Here is a 13,007-nt window from a genome sequence, read left to right as displayed (position 1 = left end):
ACACTGCATGGAAGGGATGAACATGCAGACGCTTTACGAAACTCATCTATGCCTCAACGTGAGACGTCCTTCCATCTGCCCACATACACTCTCACTAAAAAAGTTCTCTCCCCCGGCCGCCAATCCTTCACTCCCTTTCTAAACTTTACAACACACTTCGCCAACTGAATGCGTCTCACTTCCTGTTCACCTTTGACCTTCCACTTTCTCCCCAAAAGCCAGAGAAGAAAGAAGGAAAGGGAGGGGGGGGGGGAGCCAGACAGAGGGAGGGGGAGAGAGGAAGAAGAGAGGAGAAATGGGGGGGCCGGCGAGCTCCTCCTCCCTCACTCTCCATATCTCCTCTCTCTCTCCTTCCTTTTTCTCCTTCTGTCTCTTAAAGGGGAAACTTGATGGCCAGTCCTTTGCCACGTCGAGCCTCCAGCCGGTCCGCCTTGCTCCTTGCCGGAGTGGCTTTTTTGCTCCAGGAAGCTTTAGTAAACAAATTCAAGCGACTCCGAAGTCGCATTTGGACACCATCAGCCTGATTTCGCCTCAATGGTGCGGCAGTGTTGAATGAAAGGATGTCGGGAGATGAATTGGGGTTACCCAGTCAAGAAGGAGGAAGAACTAATATCGGCCAAGAAGAAGAGAAAGACGGCGAGAAGTGTTGAAAAGAGAGGAGACGGTCAAGTCGCAAGTATCCCCTCCGCAAGGAAAAATGTATTTCTGTTTGGCATGAGTCAAGGAGACAAAAGGTTTTGTATTCCGGGTTTTTAGTGGGAGGTGTTGGGTCAGACTTAGAATGATCTCAGTTGACCACAACTATTCGCTGCTAAGTTTCTAACCATGAGCGATTGAGAGCACTTGGAGAGGAAAGAGCTGGCTTTGGGGTGTTTCTGTCTTTTACTGACAACTTAATCTCTACATCTTTTTAAACTGTTATTGTTCCGAGAAATACCCTGGATTTTATTTATTTAGTCTTGGCCTGAGGGTCAGCCAAGTTTAGGTTGTAGAAATTTGCGCTAAATGAGGTATGACCCCTATGTGTGTGTGCCTGTGTGTGTGTGTTTGTGTTAAGATATGTGTGCTCTTCTTCCTCAATCTCTGTTTGTTGTCTCCTTTAATCCTCTTTATTTTTTAAACAGACCTAGAAAGAATTTTCTTTTTTCTTTGCGCTTTTGAGCAACAAATTAATTCTTGGGTTGATTTGACGAATAATATCCAAACAATTCAGAGAATTCACTGAATAACACATGAGATTAATTGAATGGATTTATTGCACTTCAACATCAGAGCTCCATCTGGAATGCTGCTTCTTACAGCGGGAAACAGGAGGGAATGTCGTTGAATCTGCCAATCAGCAGCTATCACCTCTGTCTAACCTCTCTCACTCCTCCACCTCCTCTTCCTTCACCTCCCTGCCGGCCCCTTCATCCATCCCTCACATGCTGTTTCTCCTCCAGCCCGCACATTCAGCCTGATCAGCACTTTGTAGCAGTCAAACTATGAGAGCAGAAGGAGCTGGACTCAAGAGTCAGACACTTGAATCGCAGTGAGTATAGTTCAGTGTGTGTGTGTATCATGGCATCTTCCTACTGATTGTGGGAGCTCATCCGTGTGTGCACAAGGAAAACCTTCTCCACAGCATCTTTTAGTTGCCCAGCCCGCCTACCCAGTGTTCAGACTACCTGTTCAGGAAGTAGTGGTTGTACAGTAGTCTGCACATTGGTTAGGCTGGCCGGGGAAGCACGGGACGACTCACAGTGTCCGAAAGAGGGACAAGAAAGACCGCAAGAGCACTCCAGAGGGCATCCAGCAGGCTGAAGCTTATTTGAGCTGCGGGAACAGGCAGCACCACCTCTCACCCATCTGGACGAGCCGGGGCACGGGCCTAAATAAAGCACCCAAAGGCTCCACCACAAAGGCTTGGCCCTTGCATATCCTGGATGTATGAGTGACGGATACACACGTCCTAAATTATTTTTAAATCTGTTTACTGAGGCATGAGTTCACAGTGTATTGTGTATTGTGTGTATATATATATATATATATATATATATAGTCTATATAGTGTTTGTTGTATTGTTTGATTAGCCATTGATACGAGATTAAGATCTGATGAACTGTAAAATTGTTTGAAATAGCTGAAATAAAGATTATTGGATATCTTTTTGACATTGTTTCTATTTTTCTTTTCTCTAGCAAGTTACAGAATCACAGAATTTAAACAAATACTAATCCACAAAATGGGAAATCCTGTATCAACCTACAGAATCATATTCATACAACTGTAAGTGATAGCTGCATGTTATTCCCAACATGTTGTTTAGTTTTCTACAAAACCAAAAGATCTAAATGAGAACTAAAACCCAAAAATGTTCAACCACATAGTGGAACTGAACCATAACTATACCCAAAAGGAAAAGCATAACTAAAACACACAGTAAACCCCCAGCAATGCAAAATGTACAATTAGTCTCTGCCTTCACTGCACCAACTTTACCTCAAATGACAACGTAATGTGCAGGGAGCCACGATACAAAAATGTTGAAAGAGAAGCCACTCTGTCATTGTCTATTCACCAGTCTTTGTATAGCTCCCCCCCAAAAAAAGGCGGAAAACTGTTTGTGGCTTCAGTATTTGTAGATGACGTCAAGTAAAAGCGTGACTAGTTTAGCTCGACCCCCTGACTTGTTTCCATTATGTTTTGTTTTTCTACCACTTCATCGGGGTTCGCAATTTTTCTTCCAGCCCGTCTGTCTTTGATAAAGTGAACTCCTTTTACCTCTCAAGTACACAAAGCAATGCAGAAGCATTTACACGGCGTCCCATCACAGAGCATCGTCTGCTGGAATGAAAACCGCAAACCAACCTGTTTCCATTTAGAGCACCGCCACAATGTCACAGCCCCAGGATCATGCACACAAGCACAGTTTAGTGCACACACGCACACACACACAGCGAAAAAGGCACACACACACACACACACACACACACACACACACACACACACACATACACACACACACACACACACACCGTATGGCAGACGTGTTTCTGGTGAGTGCGTTGAAAGCAGCAGTCTGCTGTTTCCCCCCAGGATGTTTACAGCTGGGATCACCAGGCGAGTCTGGCTTTCTGGCAGCTTTACAGCAGGAGCAGGGAAACCCGGGCACACACACAAAGAGTCAAAAGGGGCACCCAAAATAAATACAGCCAATGAAGGGACAGGAAAGTAATCTACCAGTCTGTGTGTGACAAATAAAAATGTCTATGTGTAAATATATGAATTTGATTATAAGAAAAAATGAAAATCCCATGTGCTGTCTTTTTTTATGCAAGTTTTTTTGTTTTCTTTTCAACCATGTTTTTCTCCATTCATCTCTCTCTCTCTCTCTCTCTCTCTCTCTCTCTCTCTCTCTCTCTCTCTCTCTCTCTCTCTGGGAAGCTTTAAGCTAGCCTGATTCAGAGAATTGGCATGTCCTGTGGTAATACAGACCATAAGGTTTCCAGGCGCACACACACACACACACACACACACACACACACACACACGCACACACACACACACACACACACACACACACACACAAACCAAAACATCCTGGCACCACTAGTTGGGTTGAAAGTTATTATTAGTGTCTGGGGGTGGTGTGTGCACATGTGTGTGCACGTGTGTGTGCATGTGTGTGTGTGTGTGTATTTTACCAGTCTGAGGGAAGGGTTTTCCCCATGACGAGAGGCAGTCAATAAAACTGTGTTGCGCTGTTTTGCGAGTTGGTGTAAAGAAATAAATGTGTCTGTAAGGAAATGCAAAAACTGCAGGAAAAGATGCACATTTTTTTCTTTTAGCTAAACGTAAAACAGTGTCCAATTTTTTATCAACTGTGTATATTTTGGCAAAGTGTCCATCCAGGTGCACATGTGAGTACAAGCCCTCATGAGTACACTTGTGTGTGTGTGTGTGTGTGTGTGTGTGTGTGTGTGTGTGTGTGTGTGTGTGTGTGTGTGTGTGTGTGTGTGTGTGTGTGTGTGTGTGTGTGTGTGTGTGTTCATGCTTGTGTGACTGGACTATTTAAAAATGTTGAGCTTGGACAGAAAACAAAATGGAAAGTTTCTTTTTCGTATTATCTAAATAACTTGCAGTGCCCTTAAGCCTCTGCGCTGAGCTTTAACACCAGCACCATGTGTTGGTTTTGGGTCTCCCTGCACACTCACAGTTTCATGTTCAAATAAATATACAGTGCAAGAAGCGAGGGAAAGACGGAGGGTGGGGAAAAGGAAAGAGTGAGACAGAAAGAGAATGAAGAGGCCGATGATGGGAGGATGAAGAAGTGTTTCCTCTGGTTTGGGGATAAACCTTTCAGGATGAATGAGAGAGCAATGGGAAATGAGGAGAGGACAAATATATAAAAGTAGGATATAAAAGCTAAACTTCCAACCAAGCTCTTTCTCCTCCCCCTGCCTCCCCCCTCTATGCCTTTACCCCCAACTCTCCTCCCCACTTTCTCTCCCTTTACATGTTCCTTGTTACTCCTGCTGCTAACCAGCTAACAAGAGACGCTCTGGCCTCCTCCTCTCTCCTCCCCCGGTCCCTCTCCTACTCTGTGCCCCTTCTTTGAAATGAAGGTTATTAGAAGCAGCTTGTGTGAGTGTGTGTGTGTGTGTGTGTGTGTGTGTGTGTGTGTGTGTGTGTGTGCGTGTGCGTGTGCGTGTGTGTGTGTGTGTGTGTGTGTGTGTAATTGGGAACAGGGCAGGGCAGGGGGCTCTGGTATGCACATGTGTGTGCCAGCTTCGGTGTCTGACATGCTGGGGGGTCCTGACTTTGCGAAGGCCTGCCTCATTCTCCACACACACACACACACACACACACACACACACACACACACACACACACACACAGCAAGCAGAGCGGCTGTGGCGGAGGCCTGGAGACAGTGAGACTGTGGCTAGCTCCTAATAGTTCTGCAATGCATCATGGGATACCACTTTGACCAGTTGCCCCAGTAAGCAGCCGGGTCAAATCAGCTTGGACCAGAAAGTGTAAAAGAATCTCTCTGGTGGAAGCACGTGGAGAATAAACACAGCCAAGTGAAATAATCCTCCTGGTTTTGCAATTTGTTGAAAAATATAATACAAGTGGTGTTGTTAAAATGAATCAGACAGAGGTGATGGCGTTTCAGGTTGTGCAGTAAAAATGAGCACAATAAAATGTATCGTTCCAGTGTAGTAATACACAGTCAACGGGGCTTCATGACATTTCAATGTAACCATTCAGCGAAAATTACAAAATCAGGATTGTGAGATCAGCTCAACGCAACAACAAAGTTTAGCCTAAATTTGAGACGACACTACATTATTGATTCTAGTTGAACACATCAATATTGTTAAGCCACACAGGATTTGAACCTTCTGTGAATATATATCAGATATGACAAATGTGTTATACACCACAGGAGTTCAGACACCACAACCATGCAATGCAATGCACTGTACGCACACAACCCCTGCACATAGTTTGTGTTACACCAATTATAAACCAACCAGAGCACAACCACGACGAGCTCAGCTAGTTATCTGAGCCTGAGCCACACGCAACTGAGGGTGTAGTGGTGGTCTACTACGTCATATCATAATACAGCTCAGTCTTTCTTTATGGACCGCAGGACTGCAATATTTACTTTTAGGTAATGTAATACTTATTGCGAGGTCACGCAAAAGAATTTCAAGATCAATATCAAAAAGACTGGCCACAGTGAAGAGCAGCTCACCTCATCGTCTTTATACCAGGACATGGACTCGGCGGTGAGGACAAACCAGTACTCCTTGGCTCCTCCCTTCATGATGCTGATGTTGTTGATGGTCAGCCAACCCTTCCTGATCACCTGAGAAACACACAGACAAACAGAGTAAAGGGAAAGTGAAAATAAATAATATACAGCAGGCTAAAATCATCATTTCCCACATACATTCCACTAACTTAACATCATACATGTCAGCCTGCGTGTGTAACACACATACTATGCTAACACAGTCAAATGTAATATCTCTGCTTCTAGTGGAGATACGAGGCGACTGCCACAAACAACAGCGGGGTGATGCACACCTACATGACCAAACACATTCCTCACACTCTTTTTCTTTCTTGTATTTCATTCTCTCGCCCAAACAGAAACTATAGACACATACAGTACATGTTGTGCGTGTTATTTACCTTGAACCGATCGCTAACTCCTCTTTCCGGCTGAATGAGAATGTGGAGAGAACGCCAACGCAAGGCATTTAGTTAAGGCCAAGTACACACTGTTGGTCAGGTACCAGCACATTAAAGCTGGGGGACAGCAAGCAAGGTGGGAGCAAGGGAAGTAAGGAGGCTACAACAAGAATGGGCCATGTCAAACCTTTCTGAGGCCATGCAATGAAATGCAGGAGCCAGACTGGTTTATACTGTATGTGTGAGTGAGACAACTTTGGAGGGCTGAACTTGCCTTTAATTTCTTCCTTCATTTCTCTCATTTCTTTATTAGTAAAAATTGTTATAGTTCCAAGCTGTATGTCAGTGTCACACATTATATTCTATATCTGACTTTTAATTTCGGATTAGATTTACAGACTGATAGAAAAACAATCCCAAAAAATAAACAATACAGTTTTTATGCTTCCTAACAATTACATTTTATTTTCATTTCCAAAAATAGAAGGACTCCAAACCACAAATGTATTTGAATAGACAACAGTTGTGTGCAGGCGTCTTTTCATCAATTATCCAGAATAACAAAGTTGTTTCAGAGTGCTTTAAAGTCTAGACAACATACAACACTCTCTATTCTTTAGATCCTAAATGTGTTTGCTTAGGCAAGAACATAGAATAAATGATTCAATGTAAAAATGCCTGACTCCCATCTGCACTAATCTGCATAATATTCCCCTATTTATTCATTCAGCATATGTATTTGGTATCTTTAAAACGTTTCTGATCTGGACTGTAATCAGGAGAGCAGAGGCTTTGGGGTCAACTACATCCATCCGTAAACAGGAAGTGAAGATCATCACTTTGTTTAGTATGTGCCCCTAACCTCTGACCCCGACCTGGGTGGTTGTTATTACAACTGACAACTATGGAAGTGACATATGTTGAGCACAATGCAGGTCTTCATTCGCCCCGGCCTTGTGGAGGAATTGGGGGTAGAGGGATAGAGAGTGGAAGTCTTGTCACGTGTAAAACAAAAAAAGAGAAATAATTGTCTCGAAGAAAAGAAAATCTCTTTGGATGCAATTCAAGACCACAAGAGTGACTTTTTCTTCATCTAGTTCAAACTACAGCTGGGGGGCATCTCATCACCACTAAAGCAAACTGGCCTCAGTATTAAAGTCACATCTCCAAACTGAGCCTTTCAACCAGACAGAAAGATGCCGAACAGAACACTTGTCATCGTGTAGTGTAACTGTGTGCATGAGTGTAAGTGTGTGTGTGCCTGCAGGGAGGACACAGCTGAAAAAGAGAGGAAAGGGCAGCAGCCAAGCATCCCCCACCACAGCCACCGGCCCAGCTACTGGTAGCACTGGTAGTATGAATAGTATGAAGCTCATTTCATAGACACACACTCATGAATCCACTATCAGCACACATAAAAAGACATAAAAGACAAGTGTACACACATACATGTGTCCTGACTAATGCAGAGCGTTAAAAAAAGAGCACATACGCATGAAAGCCTACCTGCAGACATGCACACACACACACACACACACACAAAACACACACACACGCGCGAACACACACACGCACACACACACATAAACAAACACACACACACACACATACTGACACTTCAAACACACACACACAGATGCACACACACTACTCACCATGATCTCATCCTGAAGCAAAAAACCCAGAGAAAGGAAGAAAAAGAGGACGAGACACAGCAAAAAGATAAATCAGTCAGAGGAAACCAAAATGATAGACACCAAAAAACAAGAGCTGAAGAGAATAAGATTAAAGACTAAAATGCGGAAAAAATAGAACATGCTTTCAGAGTAGAATGTAAATCATACAAAATGTGTTTATTTTACCTCAGATGTATAGTAATTGATCTCATAATGTGACATATTTACAGCAGCCAATTACTGTAGGTCTTGTTAGTGTGTCTGTCCGTCATTTAGCACACACCAAAAAGCACCATGAGATACTTTGGGTGATTTGTTTTAGTTTTTTTTTTATTTCCTAACATTGTGACCCCTTTTGCTTTCATATTAACTTGCACATCTGCATGTACTTAAATAAATAAAACTTTTGAAATCCTTTATCCATGCCAAATGCTTTCTATTTGATATTAATCTGATTGTTGAGACTATCCTTCAAGATTCAACAACTGCTGTCCATTAGTGTGTCACATGTACAAGAGCTGTACAGGGCGGCATTGTGCAAGATATGGACTGTGGCCCAGGGTAACAAGATACTGTGTAGCTGAGCTACATTTAGCATGGGCTTGAGTGCTAACCATCTTATATGCAGTGTATGGTGCTAACAGAAAAAGGCCTGAGGGAAAGACTGTTCAGATGTCACGTTGCTGGAACACACGAAACACACTGGAGGAGTTCAGTCTGAAGTCGTGTTCTTCTTCACATAAAAGTGACAGTCTTTGTTGGACATGATGGGATGTTGAGTGTTATCAAAGTACCTGGTTGCCAGCTGCTTTCTTCTTGTTCAATTGGTTGATCCTCTGCTGAGCGCTGCACAACAAAAGACATCAACTAGATTTCTGCATTGCAAGTGCACATGAACTGGTAGATCTCTAAGCAGTAAAAAACACAGTGACTGTAGTTTTTTATACTCTATAATGAAGAAGACAAAACACAGAAACTTACTTGGCAAATCCAATGAAGTCCTCATGGTTGGTGTTCATGTAAGACAATTCAATGTCTATCAACAGCAACACCTGGACAGAGAGAAAGAGAGCTGTTGACAAGGAAGTCCCATTCATTGATAATATTTTAGAGCTTCCAAAGGTTTGGGGTTTTTAGATTGATTGTGTGCGCAAAACTGACATTCGAATCTTTCATATCTTGTTGGTTCACATTTGCATATTGTTTTATTTTGACAAACTCATTTTTGCTTGTACAATGCTGCTTTCGAGTTGAGTTGTCACTGTGTGTAAAATTCTCATTCAACACATTTCATTCATCTTTCAAATTCGTTTGTCAAAAAAGTAGACGATCCCAATGAAAACTTACTTTCAGAACCGAAACAGAGAACATTAAATACAACATTCACAAAAATATATATATTTTTTCTTTTTTTTACCTGGTTCTTAGTGCGGTTTTCTCTGTCCCTGATGTGCTGGGTGACAATTCTCTCCATCTCCTCTCTCAACATGGGATACTGGGCTAGCTGTGAGCACAGAGCACAGTGGGTAGGCAGCAAAAACACACATGCCAACGATCACAAATCTATAAACAGACTGTAGAAAAGAACACTTAATTTTTTATCTCACTGAACCACAACACACAGTTCCACCAATATAACAAATTACGTGACATAAACATAAGTAAACGGGTTATGTTACGAGGAGATTATCCCAGACTTTGCTCTAGTCTCTGCACAACCTGACCAGTGGGTTGATTTGAACTAAGAGTGGACTTTATGTGCAAAATGTCTATTTGTTGGCGACATGGAACAAATGCAGAAGAATAGTGCAAAGTCTGTGATATTACCACACAAACAGAATACACAATGTTTCTGGCAGAAAAGCTTCTTTTTCCCGGCACACTGTGGGTCTTTTTTTTCCATGAGCTCATTGCAAACCCACGAACGCAGACATTGGTGGGCCTCCAATGGGACACAAACACATTTTGAAAAGTGTGAGGAAAGAAGAAAAATCAAAAACTAAAATCCGCAGTGCAGGAAAGAAAAATGTTCGCTGTTCTTGCAAGTTACAATGCATCTTTCATGTCTGTCAGGTGGTTTTAGCGAGTGTAGTGTCAGTAGGCTCCTGGTGCTCAAGTTGATTTACCGCTTCCTGGATTTGGTTCAATTACAAAGACGACATCCAGAATGAATAGTGTGCTGCAAGAATGAGTCCTAAAACCCGGAAATGTGTTCGCATTTCTTTATGGTTCCCTCATTTTAAAGTCAACCATTTTTTTTAATGGATTTTTGGTTAGATGCTTGACATAAGGTCTTTGGTTAACACACACCTGTGAGATTTTAATGTTTTGTTCTACAATATAAAATACATGATAAAATAACCCCACTATTACGTCTTAAAAAGGGGGATTAACATGTAGCTTAATGAGACTACAAAGCTTCATCACATCAACTGTTTAAAAAAACAAAATTAAGTTCTGTATGTATTCAGTTTTCATAATTGTTGTAAAAACAGCTACATGTCTGTTTTGTAAGATCATACCTTGACAGCACCTGGTTAGTTTAGTCAAATCACTCATTTGAATTTTTGTAAATATGTTTTTAACAAAACAAACTGTAAATTTGTTTTGTACAAAATCATTTGATGAGGACCACCATCTCATAAAATCCCTCCAATTTGAGCAAATTGTGAAAAACATGAAAAACAAACATTTACAAAAAAACTAAACAATAAACTGTGGGTGAAAGCCACATAATTTAAGATACTCGAAAGGTGCATTGTAACGTGAAGACTGTCAAAGGCTGTCAAAATCTGGTGATGTGTTGACACAGAGGCACAAAACTGAGAAATAAATGTTTGGGGGTATTTTTCCAAACAAGGCAGCAGGCAGAAGCCCTCACAGTGATTCAGACCGACATGCAATGCAAAGGAGCAGGGAGGGAGGGATGAGAGAGAAAATGATGGAGGAAGACTTCAAACTGACCCCTTTGTGGATTTTCCCAACCACTGTATATTATAAAACAGTATATTTAAATACAGTATGTCTCTGAAAGTGAAATCAAGATAAAAGTGTGACAGAGAAGAGAAATCCAAAGGAGGTCACGCTGTCTTTTGGTCATTTGCTTTGCGAGGAAGCAGCCGGTTCAAAGGGGTTAGAGGACGACAGGATGGATAGGACAAAAGAGAAATAAAAAGAGAAATAAAGAGATGCTCGAAATACCGCCGAGGCAGAAACAAATATGATTTAGACTAACGCAAATCAAAAGGGAATTCCTGAGGTCAAATATGAAAGAAAAGGATCTAACATGCAGGTTGAGAGGCAACACTTTGTCAATATAAGGTCAATAACTGACAGAAGACAAATGACAGATACATTTGAATTACAATGCAGACTAAATTGTTACAGTAGTAAGGATAGGAAGTGAGGATAGACCGATATCTGCTGGCTAAAGTTGATGACCAATGAAATACCTGCAAAACTAATGACATTCCCATCAACTTTCTCTATAGCACTGATTGGCAAATGTTAGCATGCTAATGCTCTAAACTAAGACAATGAACATGGTTAAAACCATTGTATAACATGTGCACCTGTTGATGTTAGCGTTTTGCTCAGTACAAGGTGAAGCTAACAGAACCGCTAGATTAGCTAGAGATTCTTGCTTTGGAACATTTGAGGGATAAATTACATTATGTATTCAATTTTGTCATTAAAATATTCTCAAAACAATCAATAGATGATAGTTTTTAGGTGCATTCTTTGCAGTAGCGTTAAAAGTGTTGCTGTTTATAAAGGGTAGACCTTCGCTCAACCTTTTACTGGTTGGTTGATCTGGCTTAATATCCTTTGATGGTAGTACATGTTGATGCTAAACACAGCACTTCATTTAATGTAAGCTAAATCAACAAAACCATCTGGTTCAACAAAGAAAAGAGAAGTCTTCTTCGTTGTCCCCATTGTAAGGAGATTTTTAGAGACAATAACTGTCATTATATGTCTAAATCACAGTCAGTTTAGCAAATAAATGGCACTTTTTCTAAATACTATAAAGAATGCGGCCATTCAGGCCTGTTCATCCCTCTCATACATCTCAATACTTGAATGCCCAGCCATCGGTCTACCCGTACCTGTGCGATTAACAGATAGTGAACGTGCCGTGGTTCTCTTTGGCATTTTACCTTTTGACTACCCTTTCGTATGGTGGAGGTGAGTTCGCTCACAACCATATCTATACACTTCAGTGTGGGCTCCTTCAGCTTTTGGATCTGCTTTTTCACTATGGCCTCAAAGGCCAGGTCAGGGGTGAACAGCCCCGTCCTGTAGGGATAGGCAGGGAGCACGGGAGAGAGGAGTGAAAATAAAATGAAGACAAACGAAGGGTGGAGAGAGAAAAAGCACCAAATGAAGAGTTGAAATAAGGCAGACCGAGGAAAGTGAGAGAATGAAGGCATGAAAAGATAAACCAAAAGGAGTCAAAACAGATGGTGAGGTAAAAGGACAATAGACGGATGATGAAGGTGAAAAGAAATTGGAGTTGGAACGGAAGGAACAACAGATTTAAGATTGTTAAAAAGACAAGGAGAGGTATGGAGATTGGGGAGGGGGATAAACAGCACAGAAGGAAGGAAATGCAAGTGAGACAATTGGTTTCCCCTGGAGGCATTCTACACCAAGACAGAGCTGGAGTCTCTCTCTATCAATAAAGAGCAAACAGAGAGAAAAAGACAAGTGAAAGACGAGGGAAAAGTGATAGCTCCCACCAGCCCAAAACTCCAAGCAATGCACTGCGAGACCGCAGCTGTGAACCCAACGTTCAGCCAGAACGCCCCGATCCCTCCTGGTCTCGACCCTTTCTCCACCCATCCCTCCTTTTCCTTTGGCTTTCAGCGGGAGCATAATCGTAAAACAATTATTATCCCACGGCCTCCAGGTTGATGCCGTCCAACCGCTGTTGAAATTGTTTGGTCACAGTGGATCAATTTGGCTAAAGACTACCGCTTTTTCTTTTGGCCCCCAGAAGAGCAGTTAAAACACAAGAGTCATGGCTCCTGTCTGCTGCAGGTGCACAGCTGCGGCCTCACACACAAGGAAACATGGACGCTGAGGTCATCCAATATCGCTGCCAGGTATTCTAGATGATAGACGAGTGATGATGA

The 13,007-nt window shown here is 42.1% G+C and overlaps 1 protein-coding gene across 5 annotated transcripts in view; it reads right to left on the bottom strand.

The window, feature by feature from the left end:
* Positions 1-13,007, bottom strand: part of dnm1a (dynamin 1a) — a gene marked incomplete at both ends in the record, with an annotated part of 46,021 nt that overhangs the window by 15,574 nt on the left and 17,440 nt on the right. For 2 of the 5 annotated variants that reach the window (XM_079235621.1, XM_079235620.1), the window contains 6 exons: positions 5,751-5,864; positions 6,194-6,223; positions 7,849-7,860; positions 8,664-8,715; positions 8,851-8,921; positions 9,287-9,373. In XM_079235621.1, the coding sequence (XP_079091747.1) occupies positions 5,751-5,864; positions 6,194-6,223; positions 7,849-7,860; positions 8,664-8,715; positions 8,851-8,921; positions 9,287-9,373 (366 nt within the window). Of the gene's footprint in view, positions 1-5,750; positions 5,865-6,193; positions 6,224-7,848; positions 7,861-8,663; positions 8,716-8,850; positions 8,922-9,286; positions 9,374-12,029; positions 12,169-13,007 lie in introns of all 5 variants that reach the window. The other 3 variants (XM_079235622.1, XM_079235623.1, XM_079235624.1) reach the window with 2 other exon arrangements.

This window comes from Taurulus bubalis (assembly GCF_910589615.1).
Source record: "Taurulus bubalis genome assembly, chromosome: 19".
Classification (NCBI taxonomy): domain Eukaryota; kingdom Metazoa; phylum Chordata; class Actinopteri; order Perciformes; family Cottidae; genus Taurulus; species Taurulus bubalis.
The sequence above is the reverse complement of the archived record's forward strand: the minus strand, read 5'-3'. Positions and strand labels throughout refer to the sequence as shown.